Source organism: Artemia franciscana, chromosome 4 (assembly GCF_032884065.1).
Source record: "Artemia franciscana chromosome 4, ASM3288406v1, whole genome shotgun sequence".
Classification (NCBI taxonomy): domain Eukaryota; kingdom Metazoa; phylum Arthropoda; class Branchiopoda; order Anostraca; family Artemiidae; genus Artemia; species Artemia franciscana.
This window is the reverse complement of record NC_088866.1, coordinates 12,956,475-12,981,088: the sequence shown is the minus strand read 5'-3', so window position 1 is coordinate 12,981,088 and position 24,614 is coordinate 12,956,475. Positions and strand designations below refer to the sequence as shown.

Below are 24,614 nucleotides of genomic sequence, written 5' to 3'. Positions count from 1 at the left end.
ATAACCCCCTTCCCCCCTGAGAACATTTGTATACTCCCCACTAACCAATACTATATGTAAACAACGGACAAAGCTTATAACTTGCAGCCCTTCTCCCGGGGAATGTGGGGGATTAATTCATCCTCAAAGACACAGTTATTAGATTTTTCGACTATGTTGAATAAAATGGCCATTTCAAATTTTTTATCCGGTGACTTTGGGAAAAGGTGGGCGTAGAACGGGGCTTAGTTGCACTCTAATTTTTTCAGTCACTTAAAAAGGGAACTAGAACTTTTAATTTCAGTTCGAATGAGTCCTCTCGTGATATTCTTGGACCACTGAGTCGTTACAATCACCCTTGAAAAAATAAACAAAAAACAAATAAGCACGCATCCGTGATCTTTCTTTTGGCAAAAATACAAAATTCCATATTTTGCAGATAGGAGCTTGAAACCTCTGCAGTAGGAGCCTCTGACACGCTTTATCAAAAATAAGGCAGATTTTCTCAGGCTTGTAACTTTGATGGGTAAGATTAATTTGGTATCTATTGGCATCAAAATTCCGTTTTCTAGAGTTTCGGTGAGCGGGGTCGCTCCTTACTTACATTTTGTTACCACGAATTATTTGAAACCTGACACGAACAAAGATTAAGATAAATAATCAAATTAAACATTAAATGAAGAGAAATTGTCACAAAAAAGATTGGGGCTACCAGTCCCTTAAACCTTGCATAGGCTCGAGTGTCAAACGCGCTTTACTTCTGTGAGTGTCAATTTATCAGTTTTCATTTTCAGAAACTATTTTAAATCAAAATCGAGTCTGCGGACTACAGCTTGAAAAAATTTGGATTTTTTAAGGAGGCTGCTAGACTTAAACCTTTGTGGCCTACTGGTGATAGAACTTAACTTTCTTCACCCTCCGCTCCATTTTGGAGTACCTGAAAAGGCAGAGAGAACCAAGGTCTCAAAACTTCAAATGCCAATCATGATTTGTCCTTTTGAAACTAGAGCAGGTTTCCTCACTCACAAGTATCTCATAATTTTTGAGTTCGATATTCAAAAGCAAATCTCTTACCTTGGATACTCCCAGTCTATGTCAAGGCCATCAAGCTGCCTGTCTCGAAGGAACTCAACAGATTCAAAAACGAATTGATTCATTTTGTACACGTTGGATGTAAGCTCTCTGAAAGGCTTTGATCCAAAAGCCCAGCCTCCAATTGCCAAAAGAATCTACAACAAAGAATGAAAACATAAAGGCCTTTATCTAGCTCTACGCGCCTGGTTATAGTTTCTTCCAGGCATATCTATAATATAAATGGTTCAATTGAATTAGTCTGCTATATTTATTTGCAATTCAACACTTACACAGCGTAACCAGGTTAACACAAGCAGCACAACACGAAATTTTCTACTCAGGGAACTCGGCATAGACATGTTAACATAGACAATTCATTGCACAAAGCTCAGCACAAATACATCAATACAAGATAGGTCAGCAGAAACAACTCAAAATACAGCCACTAAACACATTTTATATTCGCATTTTTAACGAGTAAGCTCAGTATATAGCGCCAAAAGGTCCATTTTGACAGGAGCATATCCAAGATTTTGTGCATAGGGACATGGTCCTTAAAATGGAAAAAGTTCTACCATAGCCATTATATAATTTTTAAACAATACACAGTTATAGATCTACTAGTTTTTATAGTTTTGGCTTTGCCTCATGATTCATTTTCTGTCAGTGCCCTCTAATTTCGATCAAATTCTCACATATCTTGTCTGTATATACTTCTATATTTCTATCGCCTTGATTTGAGCTAGATACATTGAATTATATCATGTAAGATTAAGAACGTTCGGTTTCATCATACAATAGCAGCGAAGCATGTCGGATAACAGACAAAAAAAAAGAAAAACCGTAGATTATGCTCTTTTTTAGAGGATCAACAACATTTGAAGCTGGACTACTACCCCCCCCCATATTTTTATTAAAACTATGGTTTTGCAAGTACTCATTTATCCTGTAGATCTCCCCGTCACTTTTAATCGAATTCGTCACCCATTCACCCGCATAGAATCGTCTAATATCTATGTTGCCACCACAAATGATAGTTTTACCCAAAAAACCTGATTTCAGACTCAAACTCATGATTTTGGCATTGATACCAATGCTCTACCACCACAGCCAACCGAGCTTCATCTATGATGTTAAACTATTACTGAATTAACCTACATAAATATAAGGATTCCTATGAATGAGTTTTCACTAGTTTTACCAAACTGTTAATTATACATAGTTAATCCTACATGATTTTTTGCATTTCTACCTTAATCAGTTGAGCTTCTTTTCCAGAGAAAAATAACCAGTGTTCACACACACAAAACCACACAAACTTTATTTTATGCAATAATAGTAAAAGAATGGTAGACATGTCATCGTGAGCTCCCTGCTTCCGACATCAACCTCGTTTTCTAGTCTTTTTTCTCTGTACTGTCCTAATATAAATTAATATGACAGGTCATGGCAGTGGCTCACAACATTGGAAGAAAATAACCTCCGGCAACATTCTCCGGCCAACATTTCCCTGATGTTATGCACAAAAACCTCCGGCAACATGCCTCTCCTGCAGTTACATGTTCTGGATAAAGAACACAGCGTAGATTTTCTTCAATGTTTTGACAGCACATCCCGTTTGATTTTCAATTTTCAGTTCTACGGAAAAAAAGAAGAAATTTAGAAACCTAGACGGTTCGATTACAAAATTACCCACCTTCATTTTCTACTGTCCTGCATGAAGTTGTGAAATCTGCTTTTAAGTTAGAAAGGACCTTCATAACTCATTGGGTAGTGATGCATGCCCGTTTCTTGGTAGACTTGAAATAATAAATGAAGTTTGTTTCACCCAGTCTTGAGTTTAAAAAAAGAAAACGAACAGCTAATTTGGCAGCTTACCTTAACATTAGGGTTTTTCTCTTTTATTAAAACGACTTTTTCATAATAATCTTTTGCTGAAGCTGACTGAGTAGAGCCATCTACGTAATCAACCAATCGGCCGCTATCAAGAGATCCAAATGCCACAATGATGTGGGTACAAAGAGTGGGGTCAATATGTCCAGGTTTAAATCGACCCGAACCTGGACGCTTAAGTGACCACGAAGCAACGTAGCACACAACCTTTGGGGCATTTACTGAAATAAAAAAAATTGAATTAACTGGAATACTTCAAATCAAGACATAGCCTTTCGTTTTCGTTTATTTATATTTTATTCTACTTTTTTATGAGTAAGAAATTGCTATTTAACATCAAATAAGACTATTTTAATCCAATTTTGTCACCTACAGGGTGATTTATTTTTCTCAAAAATCCTCGTAAAATTTTAACATTATTGTTATATAGCTTTGTATAAAACTATATAAGTATACAGGTGTGCAGAACAAACGTCAGGTACAAAGGACATTTTGCTATGTTTAGTAAGTGAACTAAAGTATCTGAATTATGAAAAAGTCATAATAACGTGAATTTTACAACAAATTATGAGTTGAACTGGGTGTGAACAAAAATTTAGTGTCTAGAAACAAAAATTTCTTGGAATATAATGGTAAGCTAAACAAAAAAAAATCCTAGAAATTTGAGCAGTATTTATTTCTTTAACATTATAATGATGGAAGAAAGAAAGATAAAGGGTTTGATAAGGTTTGAAAAAAAAAGGGTTTAACGGGGCGACAACCCTATTCTTATTTGTGGTAAATTCTGTTCTTTTTCAGTTTTAACTGATTATTATTCTTATTAATTTTCAATTTTAGTTTCCTTTACTCATTAAAATAAATTTTGCTTGCTTAAATTTTAGCAAATTCTGTAACTTTATTTCAGCCTGTTTAGGTTTTAATATCCCTCTTTACTCTTCCCTGAATTTTTTTCGGAATATTTTGTTTTAAGTAGTCGTTTAAATTAACGATCGTTTTTTTTAGCTGATGCAACTTAATTACAGGTTAATTATATATTCTCTTATGTCTCCAGGGACACTTAGGCCATCCCTGAAGAGCTGCCAGTCTTTCCTTAGGGGTGCTGCAGTCCAAACTTTTGCTCACTAGGGTTACAGAGATGCGTTGACGTTTCGGAGGTTGTTTTTAGGAGGCTAATTTTGCACTGATTAGGTTTTCAGCTCTGACTCAGCTCGTGTTGTATCTAATCAGAAAATTGGTTCGTTTTTACGCCAAGTCGGCTCCCTTTTGAGTCGAATCAGATACCGTCTATTCTTTACACCAAGTCAGTCCCCAGTTTGTAATTAGCACAGTTTTTGCACTTTTAGAAGACTTGAATGAAGACTATGTCGTTAAACTGTACAGATATTTTTTTTTTTTTCATCGAGTCAAGACTTGGCTCTTTTGTACTCACATTCAAACTAAAATATATATAACCCTTGGCCCTGATGCTCCGTGGGTAATTTCCTTTCATGAGATACATCTTCTGACCTTTCTAGCATTCTGAGTAAAAAATTTCGCTCTAAAATTTGAAGGGACGCTAAGGGGGTCCCCATGTGCACAAAAAGAATGCAGGAGGGAAAAATGTTCCCATGAAATCACTTCAACGATTGAAAATCGCAATAAGACTTTTAATTGCATTTGAAAGAAGTCCCTGCTGAATTTCTTTTACCCTCTCTTTTATATTTGAAACCGGGAAGATAAGAATAAATGAAATAGCAATACACGGCAGATATACCGCTATTTATCTTTATGCGCTCTTTATCCACTGTAACGAGTAGACATGTTCTTACTGCCATTACTAAAAACTCGCAAAAGCGTCAACTCAATTGAGACCAACAGGAGAATATGCCTTCCTCGTCCCATACCATCAACAGTTTTGGCTTAGGACATCTAAAAGAAAATGTTTCTCTTCAAAAATATTAAGTCAATTTAAGTAATTCCTAGCAAACCAGGGAGTTCTTAATAAATGACTTCTGAAAACAAAGAAAAGAAAAAGAAAAGAATATCTGATGATACAGGTAGTTGTGGGGATAACTAATGATGGTAGTCGAAAGATTTCTTTGGCAACCAGAAGAGCTTGATATTTCACCAAGTTCTTGCCTGCACTAGCATGAAGCATGGGACAAAACTTAACACTGACAGAATCTTTTTTAAATACTTGACTTTCAGATTTTCAGGAAGTTAAATGACTTAAGACTTATTCAAGGACCGGATCTCTTAATCTTGTGTGAGTAGAAAGACCTGGGATATTTAATTTGCTAACAACTAATTCAGGTAAAAAGGTTCTAGCTTTTGAACTTCGCGAGACATATGGCCAAACTAAGACCCACTATGCACTCTCTGTGTACTGTGAATTTTCTTCAATTAAAAAGAGGAGGTCTAAAGCCAAAATTCTAGGCTTCATTTCTAGACGAATTGAAAATATTTATTGCCATTTTGGCTTAAGACTGAAGCTGAGAATATAAAAATTCCTGAAATCTGAGACAGGTTTCGATTCCAGCCGGTTCTTAGACACCGACGTGAAACTATAATGGCTCTTAGCGTGCCGTTACTGACCTTCAAGTTAATTATATCTCAACTCTATGAATGATAAACCACTGCCAAAATTTACAAATACAATACTGCAAATTTGTAAGACAAGGGAGAGAAAGAGATAGAATGAAAAAGAGAGAGAGAGAGTATGGGAGAAAGAGGAAGAGAGAAAGACAAACACTCACTCTCCCTTAATGTGAATAAAAAGAATAAACTTTCTTGTCATTATTTGTGAAGTGTAAAAATTAAATTTAGAGATTTTGTAATTATAATTGCAAAATTATGCAATTTTACGACCACAATCACCGATAATAGCGGGGAAATATGGAGACTCGTCCAGACTAATCTGCAAGTAGCGTTGATCTCAACCATGGTCAAGTGACTTGAATTACTTACAAACAAACAAAACCCTATATTGTTGACAAGACATCTTGACATAATGAATTTCTTCAGATGTAAGATCAGTGACATTTTAAGCCTTTAAGCACTTTACGGTTCTCAGTAAAATTGGGCTTTCTCTACCTGGGCCGGTGCTCATTGGGATCTAAAATTGTGGTTGCATGAATACTTTGTACCAAACATAATTTTTGCTTTCTTGTAACTTTTATTTTCATTTTTTGGGGCAAGAGATAGCAGGGGCGGACCTAGAACACAATCATGGGGGAGGGGGCAATGTGACAAGGGTGCTAATGAGCAAAATCTTGGGGGGGCATGATGACAAAGGTGCCAGTAATTGACCAAATTGACAAATTTATTCTAGAAACGAGTAGAAAAAAGGGAAAGAGGGCCCCAGAAAAAATATTGGGGGATCCTGGCCCCCTGGATTCACCTGTGGGACGTAGAGGTAGTACATCAACGAATACTTGTTCCTTGCTTTCTTCTATCAATATATCAACTTGGTGGTAGTGATGAAAGACCATGGCTAATTAGAGTAAACCCAAGAGAGATATTTCAAATCAGATTAGTTCTGTGAGCTATTTTAAGCCAGGTTTCCCTTTCAAAACAGTTTTTGTTTCAAGTAATGACCCAACAGGTATCCTTCGGATGGACACAAGGCCGTAATAAGGGGGGTTAGGGGGATTGAACCCCTCCCCAGAAATATTTGGCTAAGACCGAGTCCACAGATTTTAGAATTATCAACTTTGTGGAAATAATGAAAGACTTGAGAGCTATGGCTAATTAGAGTGAAGCCAAGAGAGATATGTCTAGTCAGATCACTGCCGTGAGCCATTTCAAGCCAGGTTTTCCTTTCAAAACAGTTTTTATTTCAAGTAATGAACCAATCGGTATCCTTCAGGTGGAAACTTGGCTGTAATAAGGGGGGTTCGGGGGTTTGAACCCCTCTCCCGGAATATTTGGCTAAGACCGAGTCTCCTTATTTTAGAACTATCAACTTGGTGGAAGTAATGCAAGACTTGAGAGCTATGGCTAATTAGAGTGAAGCCAAAACATATATATCTAGTCAGATCAGTGCCGTGAGCTATTTGAAGCCATGTTTTCCTTTCAAAACAGATTTTACTTCAAGTAATGATCCAATCGGTATCCATAAGGCTGTATCCAGGGGGTTAGGGGATTTGAACCCTTCCCCCCAAAATGTTTTTCCGACATGCAAAAACGCAACAAAATGCACATAAAAAAATTTCAATGGATTCTTTAAAGTTGTTTTGAACCCCATCCCCTAAAAAAATTCTAAATACGGCCCTTGGTGTACTATCTTGTCATCTGCATTATTTTACTGATTATCATGTGCACCAAAACCGGCAATCAGACAATTTTAGATATCTTAAAATTTCTTGAGTACCAAAATTACCAGACTGCTTTCCCGACTTGAAAAGGACCAATCCGGGTGGAGTGCCGACTTTAGTTTACCAATACTTTTCAAATACGCGAGTTGAGCAGATAGATGAGCTTACCAAATAAGTTTATAGAGTTTCCTCCAATTGCACTGACTCGAGACACAGCTTTTAAGTTCCTGAAATGCCAAACAACAAAAAAAGCTACATAAGTTTTGCCGATCTCAACAAATAAAAGATTTAAATGCCAATACCAGGAAATTAATATTTTTGAACTGTCATTGTCATAACTAGTGAAATAGGGGTGCGGAGAGTTATTTCATACATCCCCAAAGGCAATGAAGAATCACGATTTCCCCCCAAATTTGCATGTTTTTCAAACAAATTAGCTGCTCATGCTTTCCCCACTTTCCTCGACCTCTTAAGGAAAACAAAAATACTAGAAGAAAATCCCAGCGTCGATTCTATCTTAGTGTGGGGATAGTAAGGATATAGAGCACAGTATGTGAAACTGTAAGAAATGGAGGATTTTAGGGAGGAAATCTTTTGGTTTGGAGTATAAAGGAAGAACTGGATGGTTTATATTGTCAAGAGTAATTGCAAGCTGTTTATTATGAATGGGGAAAAGTATGCCCAGACAATGATGGATCATAGAGAGCGCTTTTTTGGAAATGGAAGGTTTCTTTTGTAACTACTGCCGATGTGACTTTTGTGTTGAATATGTCATATCGTTTTACTAGACCTGAGTCCATCCGATACATCGCACCAAATAATCAATGTAATAAAAGGACCATTACCAGAACCGAAAACACACCTTTTTTACAACCATCTAAATATTCTATCGCTGCAGGGTACAGAAAATATACCTGTAGGCTACTTAAACACAATGCATACATCTTACAAACATGTGGAAACACCATTTCATTTTTTATTCATAATAATGGAATTATTTACGTACCAGCAACAGGAGCAGAAGGTACAGGTAAAGTAGGTAGCTTAGCTTTGGTAGGAAGCTTGCCAATAAGTTCTGAAACTGGAATTTTGACAGGTGGTGGAAGTGTCGTAGGCTCAAGGTTCAGAATCGGTGCCACCTTACTCCAGTCAACGTCCTTAGCCCCACCTGGCCGGGGAATACCAAGTAGCTCCTCCCTAAGTATTAAAAACTAAGTTTAAACATATCAATATATGTCCATTATACTGTAACTAAGGGAGATTTTTAAGCCGCTAGAGGACAACTTTATACAAAGTTCATCGTTTACTGACCAAAACTAAAGACCAATTGTACAATTGAAACTGTCTAGTGTTAAAAACTATAAAAAAAAACTATAAAAAACTATAAAAAACTTTCAATATTCAAATTTCACTATTGAAATTTTACAGTAACTTAATTCAATGAGACTATACGATGCATAATAGACTGTCCAAGGCAAATTAATTAGAACATACAATGATGTGAAGTGCCCACCCTTGTTTCTATTCTATCCTTTGGGCAACCCTTTCCCTGGCGTAATTAGTTTCATAAAAATGATGGGAAAGACTCGGTGCTTTGACAAATACCAAAGACTCAAAAGAAAGGAAGATCAAAACAAAGTCACAAGAAGTCGAGAAGCAAAGGAAGACGAAGCCCAAAATTGGTTGAGGTAGACGACTTCCAGAATGAGGAAGACGAAAGTCCCAAAAACTACTACTACTACTACCAACTCACTTCAGCCCTAAGGAATCTGAAACCGATATAGCTACGCACGCTCCTGCTCCATTACAATGTATTCAAAGCCTCCCTCTTTATGCCCTACCAAGAAGTTTCAATTTCACTTAAAACTTTCCTTGCGACATCCTCGCAACCTATTCAGGGACGATCTCTTGTCCTTCATCCGCAGAATGTACCTTGGCTATCTCATCCTTTATCTCATTAACGTCCTATAAAGCAGGATTGAATTGTATTTTACGTATAGCTTACTGTTTGAGATGCGATCTGTCAGTCGGGTAGCCAAAACAATCCGTTGGCAATTTCTATGGAAAACATTCAGCAACTCTTCTTCAGTTTTTCGGAGCAGCCATGATTCAAAACCATACTTGACCACTGTTATTACTCTAGCTTCCAAAATACTAATCTTGATTTGCAGACTTATCTCCCTGTTCTTCCAAACTTTTTTCGACCTTAAAAAAAATACCCTGGGCCTTGCCTATTTTACTTTTTTTCATTTTCGCTCTACCCTAATACTTAGGTGGGTGAAAATTTCCACTTAATTTATCATCTCGTTATCCAAAATCACCTCTTCACCTCCACTTATTCCTAGTCCTAGTGACTTAGTTTTCTTGACAATAATTTTCAAATAATATTTTCATCTAGGATGTTTAAATCAACAATGTAGTCTAAATCTAGGAGAGTTTTACTTACTCATTTCATTCTGCGTTCTTATAATGCCTTTTATGTGCTCCTCAAGACAAAGTCCATCAAAACGATCCATATAAAAGGGGATAGAACACAACGCTGCTTAGTTCCAGATTTCATAGGAAACCATCTATTAACCTCATTTCCTACCTTAACTGCAGAAATATTAATCTCATACATAGCACTGACCATTTTAATGCATTTATCTGGTATACCATTACAAGGTTAGGACCTTCCCTAAAGCTCTTCTATCAGCTGAAACAAACACTTCATCATAGTCTAGAAAAACTGAGGACTAATGACACTTGATGTCTCATGCACTTTTGAATCATTAATGTAAGGGTGAAAATTTGGTCGACGCATCCTCTACCCTTCCTAAAACCAAACTGTTTTTCTGTTAGAGCTTTATCTGCATCATCTCTAAGTCTAAAAAGTATCATCATACCATGTAATTTGCTTCCTACAGAAACCAGGCTAATGTCTCTATAATTATCACACTTACTTTTATTACCTTTCTTATGATTGGTTTAATTAAGGTTTTCTGATAATTGCTAGGTACTTCCCCTTTTTCAAACATATTCAGAATTTTCCGTATATTACCTCTAACCTCACAACCACCGTATTTAAAAAGGTGACTTGCCACACTATCAGTACCCGGGGCCTTGTTTTTTTAAAATCCTTTTAGTACTGTCACTAACTCTTCCTCACAAAATAAATCTTCCGTCACAACCAAAGTGGCACAAACTTTTCATTTTTTGTGCATCTTTTCATGTAACTCTTTCACGGTTTAGAACATTCTCAAAATGTTCTGCCTATCTCTCTTTACTCTTTCCTTCTCACTAATTGTGGTCCTGTTCCTACCTTTAACTGGGACATGTCCAGATTGACTATTCCGTCTCAATTTATTAACATACCAGTACAATCTTTTACTATTATGCCATCTATCTGTATGTTATAGATATTCAGCAATTTCATCCTTCGCCTCCACTTCACACCTCTTTACTCGCATTTTAATGTGTTCTCTTCATTCGTTTTCTTTACATTCCTCTTACTTTCACATGATCTATCACTCAAATAATTCTTTTACATGCCCCTCTTCCTCTCTGTTGAACATAAAGCATTCTCACTAATATTCCTAGGTTCCTTTTGAACTTTCTTTCCTAAGACACTATCCGCGGCTTCAAAAACTATTTACGAAAAATTATTCCATCTATCAGTCAAACCCAAGACACAAGCACAGACAGTTCATTTTTTGTTAGCCCAACTGTCTTAGCTTATAATTGGGTTCACTTGCATAACATTCGAGGCAGACATGAGGCCTTTGTAGGCTTTGGACGCTTATTCTCCTTTGCAGTTTCAATCAACTTGTTGTTCAACTAACATTAATTAACTTTTTTATTAGTCTAGCAAATGTCTTAGTTTATAAACCGAATCAATTGCCTTGCCTGACCCATTTTGACTTTAGACGCTTGTTTGCTTCTAATTCTAGGCAAATTAACGATCCCGTGTCAATTCTAAATCCTTGGTTCAACCTGCCTAAGACCATAGGCAGGCGTCCCTTGTTTACCTCTCATGTGAGGCAATCTAATGGCCATATGTCAATTTTAAGTTTTTGGTCAACCTGCTTGAGACTCTAGGCAGGCGTGAACAAACATTGACGTGAACAAACTTGCTAAAAGAAAACAAACAAATATTGGTCCAATAAGAGAGGCACACTTACTTTCGCCGTTTACCAAGTGACAAATTAACCAAATACTTGGAAAACTATAACTTCTATCACTATCTTAGCTCTATGACTATCTACCTTGGTTCTACTGCCCTAGCAATGACGCATGGACGAATAATAGATAGACATATCTATTAACGAATGAACCAACATCATTTTGTACAATCCTAATAAGGGGGGGGGGATTGATGCCAAGTTTGCTTCTCACTCAATTGGACTATCTGTCTTGGTGGGTAGTCCAATTAGTACCCCTCCCCCTTCCTGAGCAAAAACCTTGGATACGCCAGTAGCTGGACTATCTTTTTTCAACGAAAGGATTCAACCATACAAAAAAAAAAAAAAAATTCGAAGGGCCATGGTCTGGTATAATGCTATTTACTTTCCTCACCTGGTGCCCCCGTGAGATAACCTGATAATACGAAGTCAACTGACCTTATTGCACCTATTAAGGGATATTTTACACCTCCGCCACATACAGTCCCTGTGAAATCATCCATATCGATGCTCCACACCATTGCTCCTCCATATCCACCATCTTTAAGCCATTTCATTTTGTTTCTTATAGCTCTCTCATCATCGAAACCAACCCATTGATCACCATGGACTAGGAAAGGAACTTGCATTTCATCGTCCCAGTTGTAAGCAGCACCGGATCGTAGCATCTCACAAATCTAGATAATATAACAGTGATATCTTATAAAAAAAAATTGCCAATGTTTAAAGAAAATTATTTATAATTTTTGCAACACATTTGCAAAAAAACATTTGCAATGTTTAGATATAACAAGCTAAAGCTACAAGAGTAAAGACACTTACTCTTCGGAAAAAAGAACCTTTTCTTCTGAAATACTCCCCTGGAAAAACTTATGCGGCCTTGCTCCCTCTGTGAAAATTTATGTGAGCGCCCTTGCTTCGGTGTATACATGGGTACCTCGCTTTACGTATTGTAATTTTATTAAATAAACTAGCTAAAGAGCCTGTCACACAACATGAATAAGAAAAAAAAAGTAGAGTCCACTGTTTTGTGAAATCGGAGAAAAATAATTCGTCCTCTTTTCCCAAACAGAAAATAGTGAGTCCCCTTAACTCACCCCCTCCAAGGAAAACTTCTCATGGAGAATCCAAATCGACCCCGATCCAAAAACTTTTTCTGGAAGTTCCAATTCGATCTCTGAGCAGTGAGGCAAAAGAGGGAACTTTAGAAACTATTTATAGGCTAAAACTCGACACCTTTAAACGAAACCTATTGATCATATGTAATCTCTAAACTATGATAGAGTCACTTTGCCTCACAGCTTAGATATCAATACAGTTATGAAAACTCGATAAATAGTATCTAATATTGGCATCGATATTGGTATCTCGATAATAATACCAATATTGGTATCTAAACTGTGTATGCAACAAAACAAAATTGCGTTCCCAACTATGGTGTTGTAGTACGATCTATGCGTCGGAGCGCGGGCTTGGGGGAGGTGCCAAGTTCAGAGCTCTGTACCAAAACCTTCTCATGGGCAAGATAAGAGTTTTCATAACTGTATGTTGGTATCTAAGCTTTGCTTTGCCTATAGACTTCTGGCATAAAAAAAAAAAAAAAAAAAAAAAAAAAAAAAAAAAAAAAAAAAGCATATCCAAAAACCAATTAACTCTGATTTAGTAGAAGCATCTGAAAAAACTGTTACCCGTTCTATAGCTTTATGTCATGTTTTCAGATTAGTGATTTGTTGTGTGTTATAGTAAACAATATTTCCACTTCTATCGATTTTCGGGATATATACCTAATTTCTAACCCATCTCCCGACAAAAAAAGAAGATATCGAAACTACCAAAAATTTCCAGAAAACTTAATCCCCGGAACATGTTAATTTGTAGTCATTCTTTGTTTGTTACATGGCTGTTGTCTGTGGTCTTTTATATTTTTTTTTTTGGGGGGGGGAGGGGGGGAAAAGAACACAGCCGTGTTACAGGCAGTTGTACACAGCAGTTACAGTCGTTTAATAGAACTCCTTAAAACGAGAAATTCTTTACAGATCCTGGAAAAAGATAGAGTTCCACTGACCAATTGAATTGGTTCTTGCAGTGACACTTCAAGCGTTATGATGGGGGCCCATCCCTCTGTTTCTTCACAGGGAAACTACCCATGGGTTACTGTCGTAATATGTAGTTGCCACCAGAACCATCTTTTGGCATTTTATGGATGTACGAAGCTTCCGAAAACATTGGAAGATCGATGCAGTACGACTTATAATCATTTTCTGAACAGTACGAAACGAGTTACAGCTTTTGGAGAGATCCAGGATTTTTGCGATATGCACCGGCTGAAAATTCTTTCACTTGGACAAACAAGATGGCTCTCGGTTCACGTGTATGTAAGATGGATTCTTCAGCCTTGGGAACTCCTGAAGCTTTATTTCAGGAATCTGGCATTTTAGGACCCTACGTATTGGAATGAACTTGTACTGAATGCATTACAAGACCCGCTTATGAAAGTCATAATAATTTCTATGGAGTATAACCTTGGAATATTATTAGAGTTAATTTGAGGTTCCAAGCAGATACCCCACTGTTACATGTTCTGAAAGAAGAGACAGTAAAACTTGTAAAGACTTTTGTCGTGAAACTTCATGACAACCAAGTATGTTCAAGAAAAGGGAATGACCGTTGATCCTGAAAGCAGTTCGCAGCACCTCCCTCTGAAAAATATTTACCTTGTCTTAGACTTGGCAGAAAAAATTGACAGATTGACCAGTGACGCGGAAACTACTTATCAGCCAGACAATGAAAAGGAAAAGCTAAAAGCCACGATTAAAAAAAAACATTTGTCAGATCGCGCGTTTTATAAAGAGGCTATCGTCCAGATATAGAAAAAAACTCCGTTTTGACGATGATATCTCAATCTTTTGGGTTCAGTTTTACTGAACCCAAAAACGCTAAGTCACTAAACCCATCCACCCTTGTCCCATGTCTAAGACACTGCTCGTTGCCAGGGTGGTTGCGAAGTACCGTTGACACAGAGTGGTGGGAACATTCAGAGAGTGTCAACGACGATGCAAAAGTGACTGACAGCCATAGACTAATGAGAACTGGCTTTGAGTGCGAAGGACCACCGTGAAAACAAACGGTTTACGAACTTAGCAAAGTTTGTGCAATACTTGTTGTTGTTGGTGTAATTGAATGGAGCTTCCAGAATTTCATATCTATGCTCCACCTCATGCTCCTCCAGAATTTCTTCTCTATGCTCCACCATAATACTTGTTCTATTTACCATTTTCGAACGTAGCTTCAGAAAGACGTTCAGTTTACTCAAGGAAGTAAAGAAAGACAGAAGGAATCGTTTGGCGACGGTAACTCTGGCTTCCATGATTCAGGTGAAACTTGGAATGAAACGAGTTGGAGTTACCACAGACACACAGACGGTTGACCAGCCCCTTAGAAAGAGACTAAAAGTAGTAGTAGCGTCTGCCAGCGCCGCTTAGTTACTCCATGATCAGAATGGAATGTTCACACACAAGGCATTGCGATAGAAACAGATAAGATGTGCACGTTTTCGTCATTTACCTCACATTTTATCTCCTTAATCGCCTTTCTTGTTCATTTTTCAGGACAAAACATGTAATGCAGCATACATATTTGAGGCTTTACTGATTTTTATACTTTTATGCAGTTATGCCTTTTCCCTTTATCATTTCAAGGGAAATCATTTATCATTTATCATTTTTTTTTAATCCGCTTAACTTAAGACTGAATGGTTATAGGCCGGGTGTCTGGAATTCGTCCGAATTTTCAATAGCCGTCCTAAACTTAGCGTGTTGTCGGGTGGAGCCTCAAAGGCTGAGGAAAGTAGGGTTTGATTTTTGCCCCTAGTGGGGCACTGGAACATCAAAGAAAGTTGTTTAAGGACTCTTTTGAAACTAGCTGTTGGGGTGGCGCTTCGCGCCAACCCAACACCTAGTTGGTGGGGGGTACTTCACCCCCCCCCCCCAGACCCCCTCCCCCGCGCGCGTAAGTCGTTACGCGCCATATTAGTTACGCGCCATTGTAGGTGTGTCCCTGTGTCCCACCTGTGAATTTATATATATATATATATATATATATATATATATATATATATATATATATATATATATATATATATATATATATATATATATATATATATATATATATATATATATATATATATATATATATATCTATCTATATAAAAATAAGTTGTCTGTCTGTCTGTGGATGGATGGATCAGGTGACGTCACCTGAAAAAACTGGATCAGGTGACGTCAAAACTGAAAAAACTAAAAAAAGGCAAAAACTACAAAAAAAATTAAAAACTAATAAAAAAAATAAAAAAGCTAAAAAACTAAAAAAACTAAAAAAAGGCAAAAACTACAAAAAAAACTAAAAACTAATAAAAAAGCTAAAAAACTAAAAAAACTAAAAAAAGGCAAAAACTACAAAAAAAAACTAAAAACTAATAAAAAAAATAAAAAAGCTAAAAAACTAAAAAAACTAAAAAAACTAAAAAAAGGTAAAAAACTAAAAAAACTAAAAACTAAAAAAAACTAAAAAAAAGGAAAAAACTGAAAAATAAGCTAAAATAAAGGTAAAAACCAATAAAAAACTAAAAAAAAAACTGAAAAAACTAAAAAAAGGCAAAAACTACAAAAAAAACTAAAAACTAATAAAAAAAGTAAAAAAGCTAAAAAACTAAAAAAACTAAAAAAACTAAAAAAAGGTAAAAAACTAAAAAAAATAAAAAATAAAAAAAAAACTAAAAAAAAGGAAAAAACTGAAAAATAAGCTAAAATAAAGGTAAAAACCAATAAAAAACTAAAAAGAAAAAAAGGAAAAAACTAAAAAAAATTTTCATCTAAAAAACTAAAAAAAACTAAAAAAGGTAAAAACTAAAAGAACTAAAAAAGAAAAAAATAAATGACGAAACTCAAAGAGAAAGCGACCAGGACAAAAGGAATGTTCGATTAGCAATCAACAAAGCACCGGGACACAGGGAGTATAAATGACGACCAGGACATAAGTAAAAAAAAAAAACTATCTATATATATAAAAATAAGTTGTCTGTGGATCTGTGGATCGTGGATCAGGTGACGTCACCTGAAAAAACTGGATCAGGTGACGTCAAAACTGAAAAAACTAAAAAAAGGCAAAAACTACAAAAAAAACTAAAAACTAATAAAAAAAATAAAAAAGCTAAAAAACTAAAAAAACTAAAAAAAGGCAAAAACTACAAAAAAAACTAAAAACTAATAAAAAAGCTAAAAAACTAAAAAAACTAAAAAAAAGGCAAAAACTACAAAAAAACTAAAAACTAATAAAAAAAATAAAAAAGCTAAAAAACTTAAAAAAACTAAAAAAACTAAAAAAAGGTAAAAAACTAAAAAAACTAAAAACTAAAAAAAAACTAAAAAAAAGGAAAAAACTGAAAAATAAGCTAAAATAAAGGTAAAAACCAATAAAAAACTAAAAAAAAACTGAAAAAACTAAAAAAAGGCAAAAACTACAAAAAAACTAAAAACTAATAAAAAAAGTAAAAAAGCTAAAAAACTAAAAAAACTAAAAAAACTAAAAAAAACTAAAAAAGGTAAAAAACTAAAAAAAATAAAAAATAAAAAAAAGATAAAAAAAAAGGAAAAAACTGAAAAATAAGCTAACATAAAGGTAAAAACCAATAAAAAACTAAAAAGAAAAAAAGGAAAAAACATTAAAAATTTTCATCTAAAAAACTAAAAAAAACTAAAAAAGGTAAAAACTAAAAGAACTAAAAAAGAAAAAAATAAATGACGACACTCAAAGAGAAAGCGACCAGGACAAAAGGAATGTTCGATTAGCAATCAACAAAGCACCGGGACACAGGGAGTATAAATGACGACCAGGACATAAGTAAAAAAAAAAATTAACAAAACTAAAAAGAAGGTAAAAACTACAAAAAAACTAAAAAGAAAAAAAAACTAAAAACTAATAAAAAAAATAAAAAATCTAAAAATCTAAATAAACTAAAAAAGAAAAAAAAAGGAAAAAAATAAAGGAGAAAAACAAAACTAAAAAACGAATGTATATACAGACCGGTACACCGGGATACAAATGACGACCGGGACACAGGGAATATAAATGACGACCGGGACACAGGGACACAACTACAACGGGGACACCGGGGGAAACAGGGGGATATAAATGACGACCGGGACAAAAAAACTAAAAAGAAAAAAAAACTAAAAACTAATAAAAAAACTAAAAAATCTAAAAATCTAAATAAGCTAAAAAAGAAAAAAAAAGGAAAAAAATAAAGGAGAAAAACAAAACTAAAAAACGAATGTATATACAGACCGGGACACCGGGATACAAATGACGACCGGGACACAGGGAATATAAATGACGACCGGGACACAGGGACACAACTACAACGGGGACACCGGGGGAAACAGGGGGATGTAAATGACGACCGGGACACTGGGACAGGGAATGGTCGATTAGCAATCACCATCAACAAAGCTCAAGGGCAATCATTAGAATCATGAGGTATAGATCTGAATACAGATTGTTTTCCCATGGACCATTATATGTTGCATGTTCAAGAGTCGGTAAACCTGACAATCTATTTATATGCAAAGACAATGGGACAGCAAAGAATGTTGTATATTCGCAAGTTTTACGTAGTTAAAACCATATATATATATATATATATATATATATATATATATCTATCTATATTCACAGGTGGGACATAGGGACACAACTACAATGGCGCGTAACTATTATGGCGCGTAACGACTTACGCGCGCGGGGGGGCTTGGGGGGGGGGCGCGAAGCGCCCCCACCAACTAGGTGTTGGGGTGGCGCGAAGCGCCACCCCAACAGCTAGTATATATATATATATATGTTTTTAACTACGTAAAACTTGAAAATATACAACATTCTTCGCTGTCCCATTGTCTGTGCATATAACTAGATTGTCGGGTTTACCGACTCTTGAACATGCAATATATAATCGCCCATGAGAAAAACAATCCGTATTCAAATCTATACCTCATTATTCTAATGATTGCCCTTGAGCTTTGTTGATGGTGATTGCTAATCGAACATTCCCTTTGTCCCCATCGTCATTTATATATCCCCCTGTGCCCACCGGCGTCCCCGTTGTAGTTGTGTCCCTGTGTCCCACTCGCCATTTAAATTCCCTGTGTCCCGGTCGTCATTTGTGTCCCGGTGTTTTTTTTTTCTTTTTAGTTTCTTAACTTTTTTAATTTTTCCTTTTTTTAAGTTTTTTCTTTCTGGGTTTTTTCTTTTTTTAGCCTTTTTCGCGCCATATTAGTTACGCGCCATTGTAGTTGTGTCCCCGTGTCCCACCTGTGAATATATATATATATATATATATATATATATATATATGTATATATATATATATATATATATATATATATATATATATATATATATATATATATATATATATATATATATATATATATATATATATATATATATATATGACACTGATGCGTCAATTTTTATTTTTTATTATTATTTCTCCAGCACTAATGAGACACCACAAAATCCCATAAAACTGTCTAAGAGCTCATTTGAAATCTAAGACTTACACTTCCATATGCTTTGCAAAAACTTTTCTGCCCGTCGTAAGATGGTAAATGGCACCAAAAAATGAGGCTTTTTGTATCGTCCTTGTCCAAAATCCAAAGTCAAAGTCCAAAGTCAAAGTCAAAGTCCAAAATCTCCATCGTCAAAATCCTTGACCGGGTGTTGCAAATGCCCCTCATGGATGTCCCTTATCCCAAAGGAAGTGAATATGGAAAAACAAGCTTTGGAAAAAAACGCCAATAGAAGAAATGTTTTCACTTAAATTCAGAACTTTATCGAGAATAAATGATAGATACTGTTTATCATTTAAGGTAAAGTACAAAACACATTTTCAGGAATTTTGAAAAAGGGCTTGAAACCCTCATGTGCCTTTTTCCCCTCAAGCACTAAAACATATGCGGTATAAAAAAGGTTTGTTCCGAGTTTCGTGCACGTGTACGAAGCTACCCTTTGTTAAATTGCCTATTCTTTTTTTTTTTTTGTTATTATTTCAAACCTTTCTTGTTCAACCGACTAGTTATATTTATTGACTCAAATCGTAGCTTGGTAATGTCCATCAAAGTGGTTTTTCGAACAAAATGATTTGTTTTATGGACTGGTCGATTGAATTATTTCTTATACTTACGGGTCATAGTTGTTTTTTCCACGGTAGCGCTGGATTGAATAATGACATCTATTGTATAGATTATTATTAATTTTGGGAAGCCCCCCCCCAAAAAAAAAAATTGGGGCCAATGTTTATCTACAAAAAAGAATGCAATGTAATCTGTTATTTCGACATGAAAATATAAAAAATCGGTTTCCTATAGGTCCTCGATTTTGGGGGGGGGCTCCCAAGAAAGTCCCGCCCTTATTTTATCTTCAAAATTCTTTTAATGTCCAAAGTTTACTGTTACTTTAAATCAAAACGGTTCTATATTTTCTATTTTATTTTTTTTGGGTCGCCTAAGAAAGTGGGGCAAATGTTTACTTACACAAGTCATTATTATGCAAACTTTACAGTTATTTTGGCTTAAAAAGTAGAAATCCATTTCTTTATTTTCTACGGGTTCGATCTTTTCGTCGCTCCCAAGCAAGTGGATATTCCAGCTAAGCCTCTTTAACTCGTACGTAAGTCTTTGCACTGTCTATACCCAAAATTCCTTATTTCATATTCCACATCCTTGTTTTTATATTCTATACCCTATGTGTGAGCGAACACAACATTTTCTTTCTCATTGTTTGCCAGGAGTTTGACGTGCTTTCGAAACAGTGCTTTAGAGGAGGTGAAGGTGATGGAATTTAATTGGAAGAACTCAATAAGCTGATTATGGAACATTATCCTGAAAATTCAGACGATAACCTGGATCAAACTGGTGGAAAATTTTTGAAAAATCGGAAGTATTAATAATCCATTATTAGGTTTTGTTTTGTGTAGGCTAATTTATAATGTGCTTTCTTATATTCTTTTTTATTGCTTCCTTTTGCCCAAGGGGACTCGATACAGTATCCTTGTTCATGCATTCACAGATATGACAGATAACTTGACATCGTAAAAATCTCTGCAAGTCCTACTGGAAATTTCAGTTAACTAGGAATTCCTAGTTTGATTTTGGTTCCAAACAAGGTCCGCGAACCAATTTTGTTAAGTGTGAAAACAAGTTATGAGGATTGTTAATAACAATTGTAGCATGGATGATAATATTAGGATTGTTTGTTATCTGAGGGGTATGAACCTTCCATGGTGCTTTCCAGATGACAAGCGCAAGCAAAGTTGCACCAATGGCCGCTATGCTCCTTCGTCGAGACCAAAATGACGCTACGGGCTCCTCTGATTTACTTCCCATTAAAAAGCTAAAGCGAGGCCATAGTGAGTGAGTTTGCCGCTTTCGAGAGGCATCTTTCTCATTTGACGCGCTTATTCTGATGGACTCACTTGACATATTTTGGGGCAGTATTTCATCAGAGTCGTCTTCGATGGATCTTCCTTCTGAAATTGGCGGGTCGTCTTGACATGTACCCCTTGTTTCGTTTTCGCTTAATTCAAATTTCATAGTTTAATAACGAGTGGCAGGAAAATATTTCTTTTATAGAATTTTCGAATTTCTTTTATGGTCACGACAATGACAAATACCCTTGGGTAAATTTCAGAATTATATTGATCATGACCAAATAAAAGATATTAATTATCAAGCCAACTAGTAAATTTTTTTGCAACTATCGACGATTCTAGAAACCCATCGATGATAGAAAAATCTTTCACCTTAAAAGAAATATATCTCTCAATTTATGATGTTTTTTTTTTACTCCAATGTGACGACAGCGAATATCTTATAATTTGGACCTACAGAACATTAAAATATAAAATACTATCCCTAAGTACCGGCGAATAATATTAATCAAATATCATTTCATCACCTTAAAAGACATCACCATGTCAAAAGCAAACAATGGTCTATAGTAACCTGAACTTTAATAAGGCGTTTTGATAAAAAAAAAAAAAGTGTCAAGTGGAGAAGAATTGCCATTTGATGATGATCCAGGAATGGAAATTGTTATTTTAGCTAATCTTAATAGCAAAAGTTTATTGCGAAAATTTCAAAAAAGAGCTTGAAGCCCCTCAAAAATGAAAATAGTACAAGGGAGTTACCATAACCCCGTATAGAAGAACTACAAATTCCCACCTTGAAGTAAAATAAAAGTCAGTTTTTTGCATGGGAAGCAGTGATGTGTCTCTTTTTTCCTCATTTTTGATCGCACCGAACCAGCGGTACTAGAATGTTGGGAGAGGGCTTATTTTAAAGTTTTTTAAAGGAAATCACCATATTCCCTCATTCCTTGAAGTGTCAATATGTTCCTTGAAATGTCGTCATAAACTGTTATTCGAATTATTCTTTGTATTACACATTACAAATAGTTGCAAATTGTACAAACTGTAGTACAAATAGTTCATTTTTATCGTAAATTGACAGGTGCGAAATAATGCTTGAACTTTAAATCATCGTAGCAGGGAGCGAAATCTTCAATGATCTTAAAGATCAGCTGTCCTAAAACGTAACAGCCCATTGTGTTTCCCGACGCCATAATAATGTCAATGATTTAGACAATATGAAAATTGGAGTATTACACCGCTTTAAAACTAGCATCGTATTAACATCTTAACTGACGAATTTCAATGTTTCGGACAGGATTTGTTAGGAGTTTCAGAAACTCACGTCCCATCGGTAGGAAACATGGAAACAAATTAGGTGATTTAGAATTTACTAGCTGTTGGGGTGGTGTTTCGCGCCTCCCCAACACCTAGTTGGTGGGGCGCTTCGCGATATACTACTATGACTGACACTTCGCCCTTTTTAGTCGTAAAATGAACAACTAGAGTTTTATCATTAAAACCTTCCTAGCCTCGATTCCTTATTCATTGTGGGCCCCAGTCACTGCCTATACACCCCATCCTTCTTCCCTGAGTAAATCGAAGTGTCAGTCATAGTAGTATATACACCTTTACTGATGCAGATAATAGTTAATCAGATGAGTTTTACCTACAGACAGAGGAACCAACGACAGGATCCCAGGTAGAAATACGTTTTTTTTTATTACTAGGGGATTTTAATGCCAAAGTTGGTAGAAATAGGGATTGACTAGCCTAGATAAATTTGGTGTAGAAAAAGAAAATAGTAACGATTATTGACTCATCGCTATTTTGTAGGTACAACATTCTAGTTATAAACAATAACATGTGATGATAAAAGGACCAACCTTATTGATTATGTTATTATAAACAGAATACTGGCTGAATCGATTCAAGATAAGTACATGGGAGGGCTATTATTGACTTTAAAGTAAAGATCACTATCTAGTAGTGTCTAGGATTAAACTAAAGCTAAAATTCAGAAGGGTAACTAGCTTCTTGGAAATCATGACATTGGTAAACTCCGGGATAAGAATTTGAGAGAAACTTTCCAAGATGAGTATAATATTAAACTAAGCGTATAAAGTTTGACAATGTAGAAAATGAAAGGAATAATTTTTGGAATATAGTTTGCGAAGTAGCAGATGGTGTCTTAGGAGGGAAGTTAGATTCGCCACGAGGAATATTAGTGAAAATGCTTCAAGTTTAGTAGAGAAGAATAGGGAGAAGACGTTTACAAAATGGATGTTTTTTTGGAGGTTATGTGAGCTCAGGTTGCAAATATACGCTTGAAAATAAATCTTAAGAGGACTAAATCGACGAGACTAAATACTTAAGAGGACTTAGACTGGGAATAAGTAAAGGTGAAGAGGTGATGTTGGGTAAGTTTAACAACAACTCATGTAGACACCTTCAGTTTCTTCGACCAAGTTAGACAAAGATATTTCTGTAAGCTTTACCGTGAGCATATTTAAAGTCTAAGAACGAACAGATATCAATCTGAAAAAAATCCGTTTGAAGTAAAGAGCGGAGTTAAAGTATAGAAACTCCCATCAGAAAACACTTAATTTTCGGGGTCAGCGTGCTAGACTTGATAGCAGGAGGACAAGGGTTCGAGTCTCGGTGTCGCTGGTGATTTGGTTTTGAACGGGGGTAAATACAGTTACTCTGTAAGCTCAGCCAGAGTCAACCCAGCTCTAAATGGATACCTGGAGAAGCCTGGGGAAAAAATACGGGGAGCGTTGGATCATTTGCCCCAACTACGCATTGCATTCCCAGCCGACGACAGAAAATCAGTAGATCGGTACCTGAGCTACACAGACCATTGGTCAGCATGCGTAAATTTACAAGTATCCCAGTAACTGAACTTACGAAGTTGGTCCAGAAACGTTTTTACGGATCGCTTTGATTAAAACGGCCATCAGTTATTTTTAATCCGATGTTGGTTTTTTTTTTTTTGGGGGGGGGGGGTCCAGAAAGAATCCCTAGCACAAATGCAGCATTGAAGGGGTAGGAGGCTACACTACCATCAGTACCATCTCTTAAAATGGGTATTAAAATCAGTATTTGCGATGGAACTATCTCCTCCTAAACCTTTTACTACTTTTCAATCTGCATGATGCCGTGGTTTATTATAATATACGGGAGATGAATTGCTCTTTAATAAGTCAACGGTTTTACGTTGACTATGACTCACAGTTCAGATTACTAAATCGAATATGAACGTATAAACTTGAAAGTATTTAAAGGCATGGCAAGATATGGGTAAATTAAAGAAAAAATTATTTTTCGTATGAAAAAAGGTAAAAAACGTAAAGGATACGGCACTAGACCCTTAAAGTCCAAACTGACGGTGCTGATCTACGTCTCAAGGCTCTTAAGCCGGGAAGTGCAATGGGAGATGGGGACCAGCCATCCCGTGTGTTTGCACACCCTTCCTGCTTACCTTCCCCAGATATCTCCAGGTTATTTAGAGCTGGGTCGACTCTGGCTAAGCTTACAGAGTCACGCCATTGACCCCCGTCCCAAACTAAATAATTGGCTACACCCGGATTCAAACCCTCGCCCACTGGATAAGGGATTCCAAATCCTCCAATATATTTTTTTTATAGGAGCTATAGGGAAACACCCTCCCAGAAAATTTGGGTTTGCCAGAATTTGGGTTGGGACTTATCGATGGGTTGAACTGTCAAATATTTTAAAAAAACAAAA

The 24,614-nt window shown here is 35.9% G+C and overlaps 1 protein-coding gene across 2 annotated transcripts in view; it reads right to left on the bottom strand.

The window, feature by feature from the left end:
- LOC136026013 (probable chitinase 10) overlaps positions 1 to 24,614 on the bottom strand; it is a 120,557-nt gene that overhangs the window by 23,999 nt on the left and 71,944 nt on the right. For both annotated transcript variants that reach the window (XM_065702162.1, XM_065702161.1), the window contains 4 exons: positions 11,840 to 12,078; positions 8,248 to 8,438; positions 2,932 to 3,167; positions 1,054 to 1,208 (listed from right to left, as the gene is read on the bottom strand). In XM_065702162.1, coding sequence (XP_065558234.1) covers positions 1,054 to 1,208; positions 2,932 to 3,167; positions 8,248 to 8,438; positions 11,840 to 12,078 — 821 coding nt within the window. The remainder of the gene's footprint in view (positions 1 to 1,053; positions 1,209 to 2,931; positions 3,168 to 8,247; positions 8,439 to 11,839; positions 12,079 to 24,614) is intronic.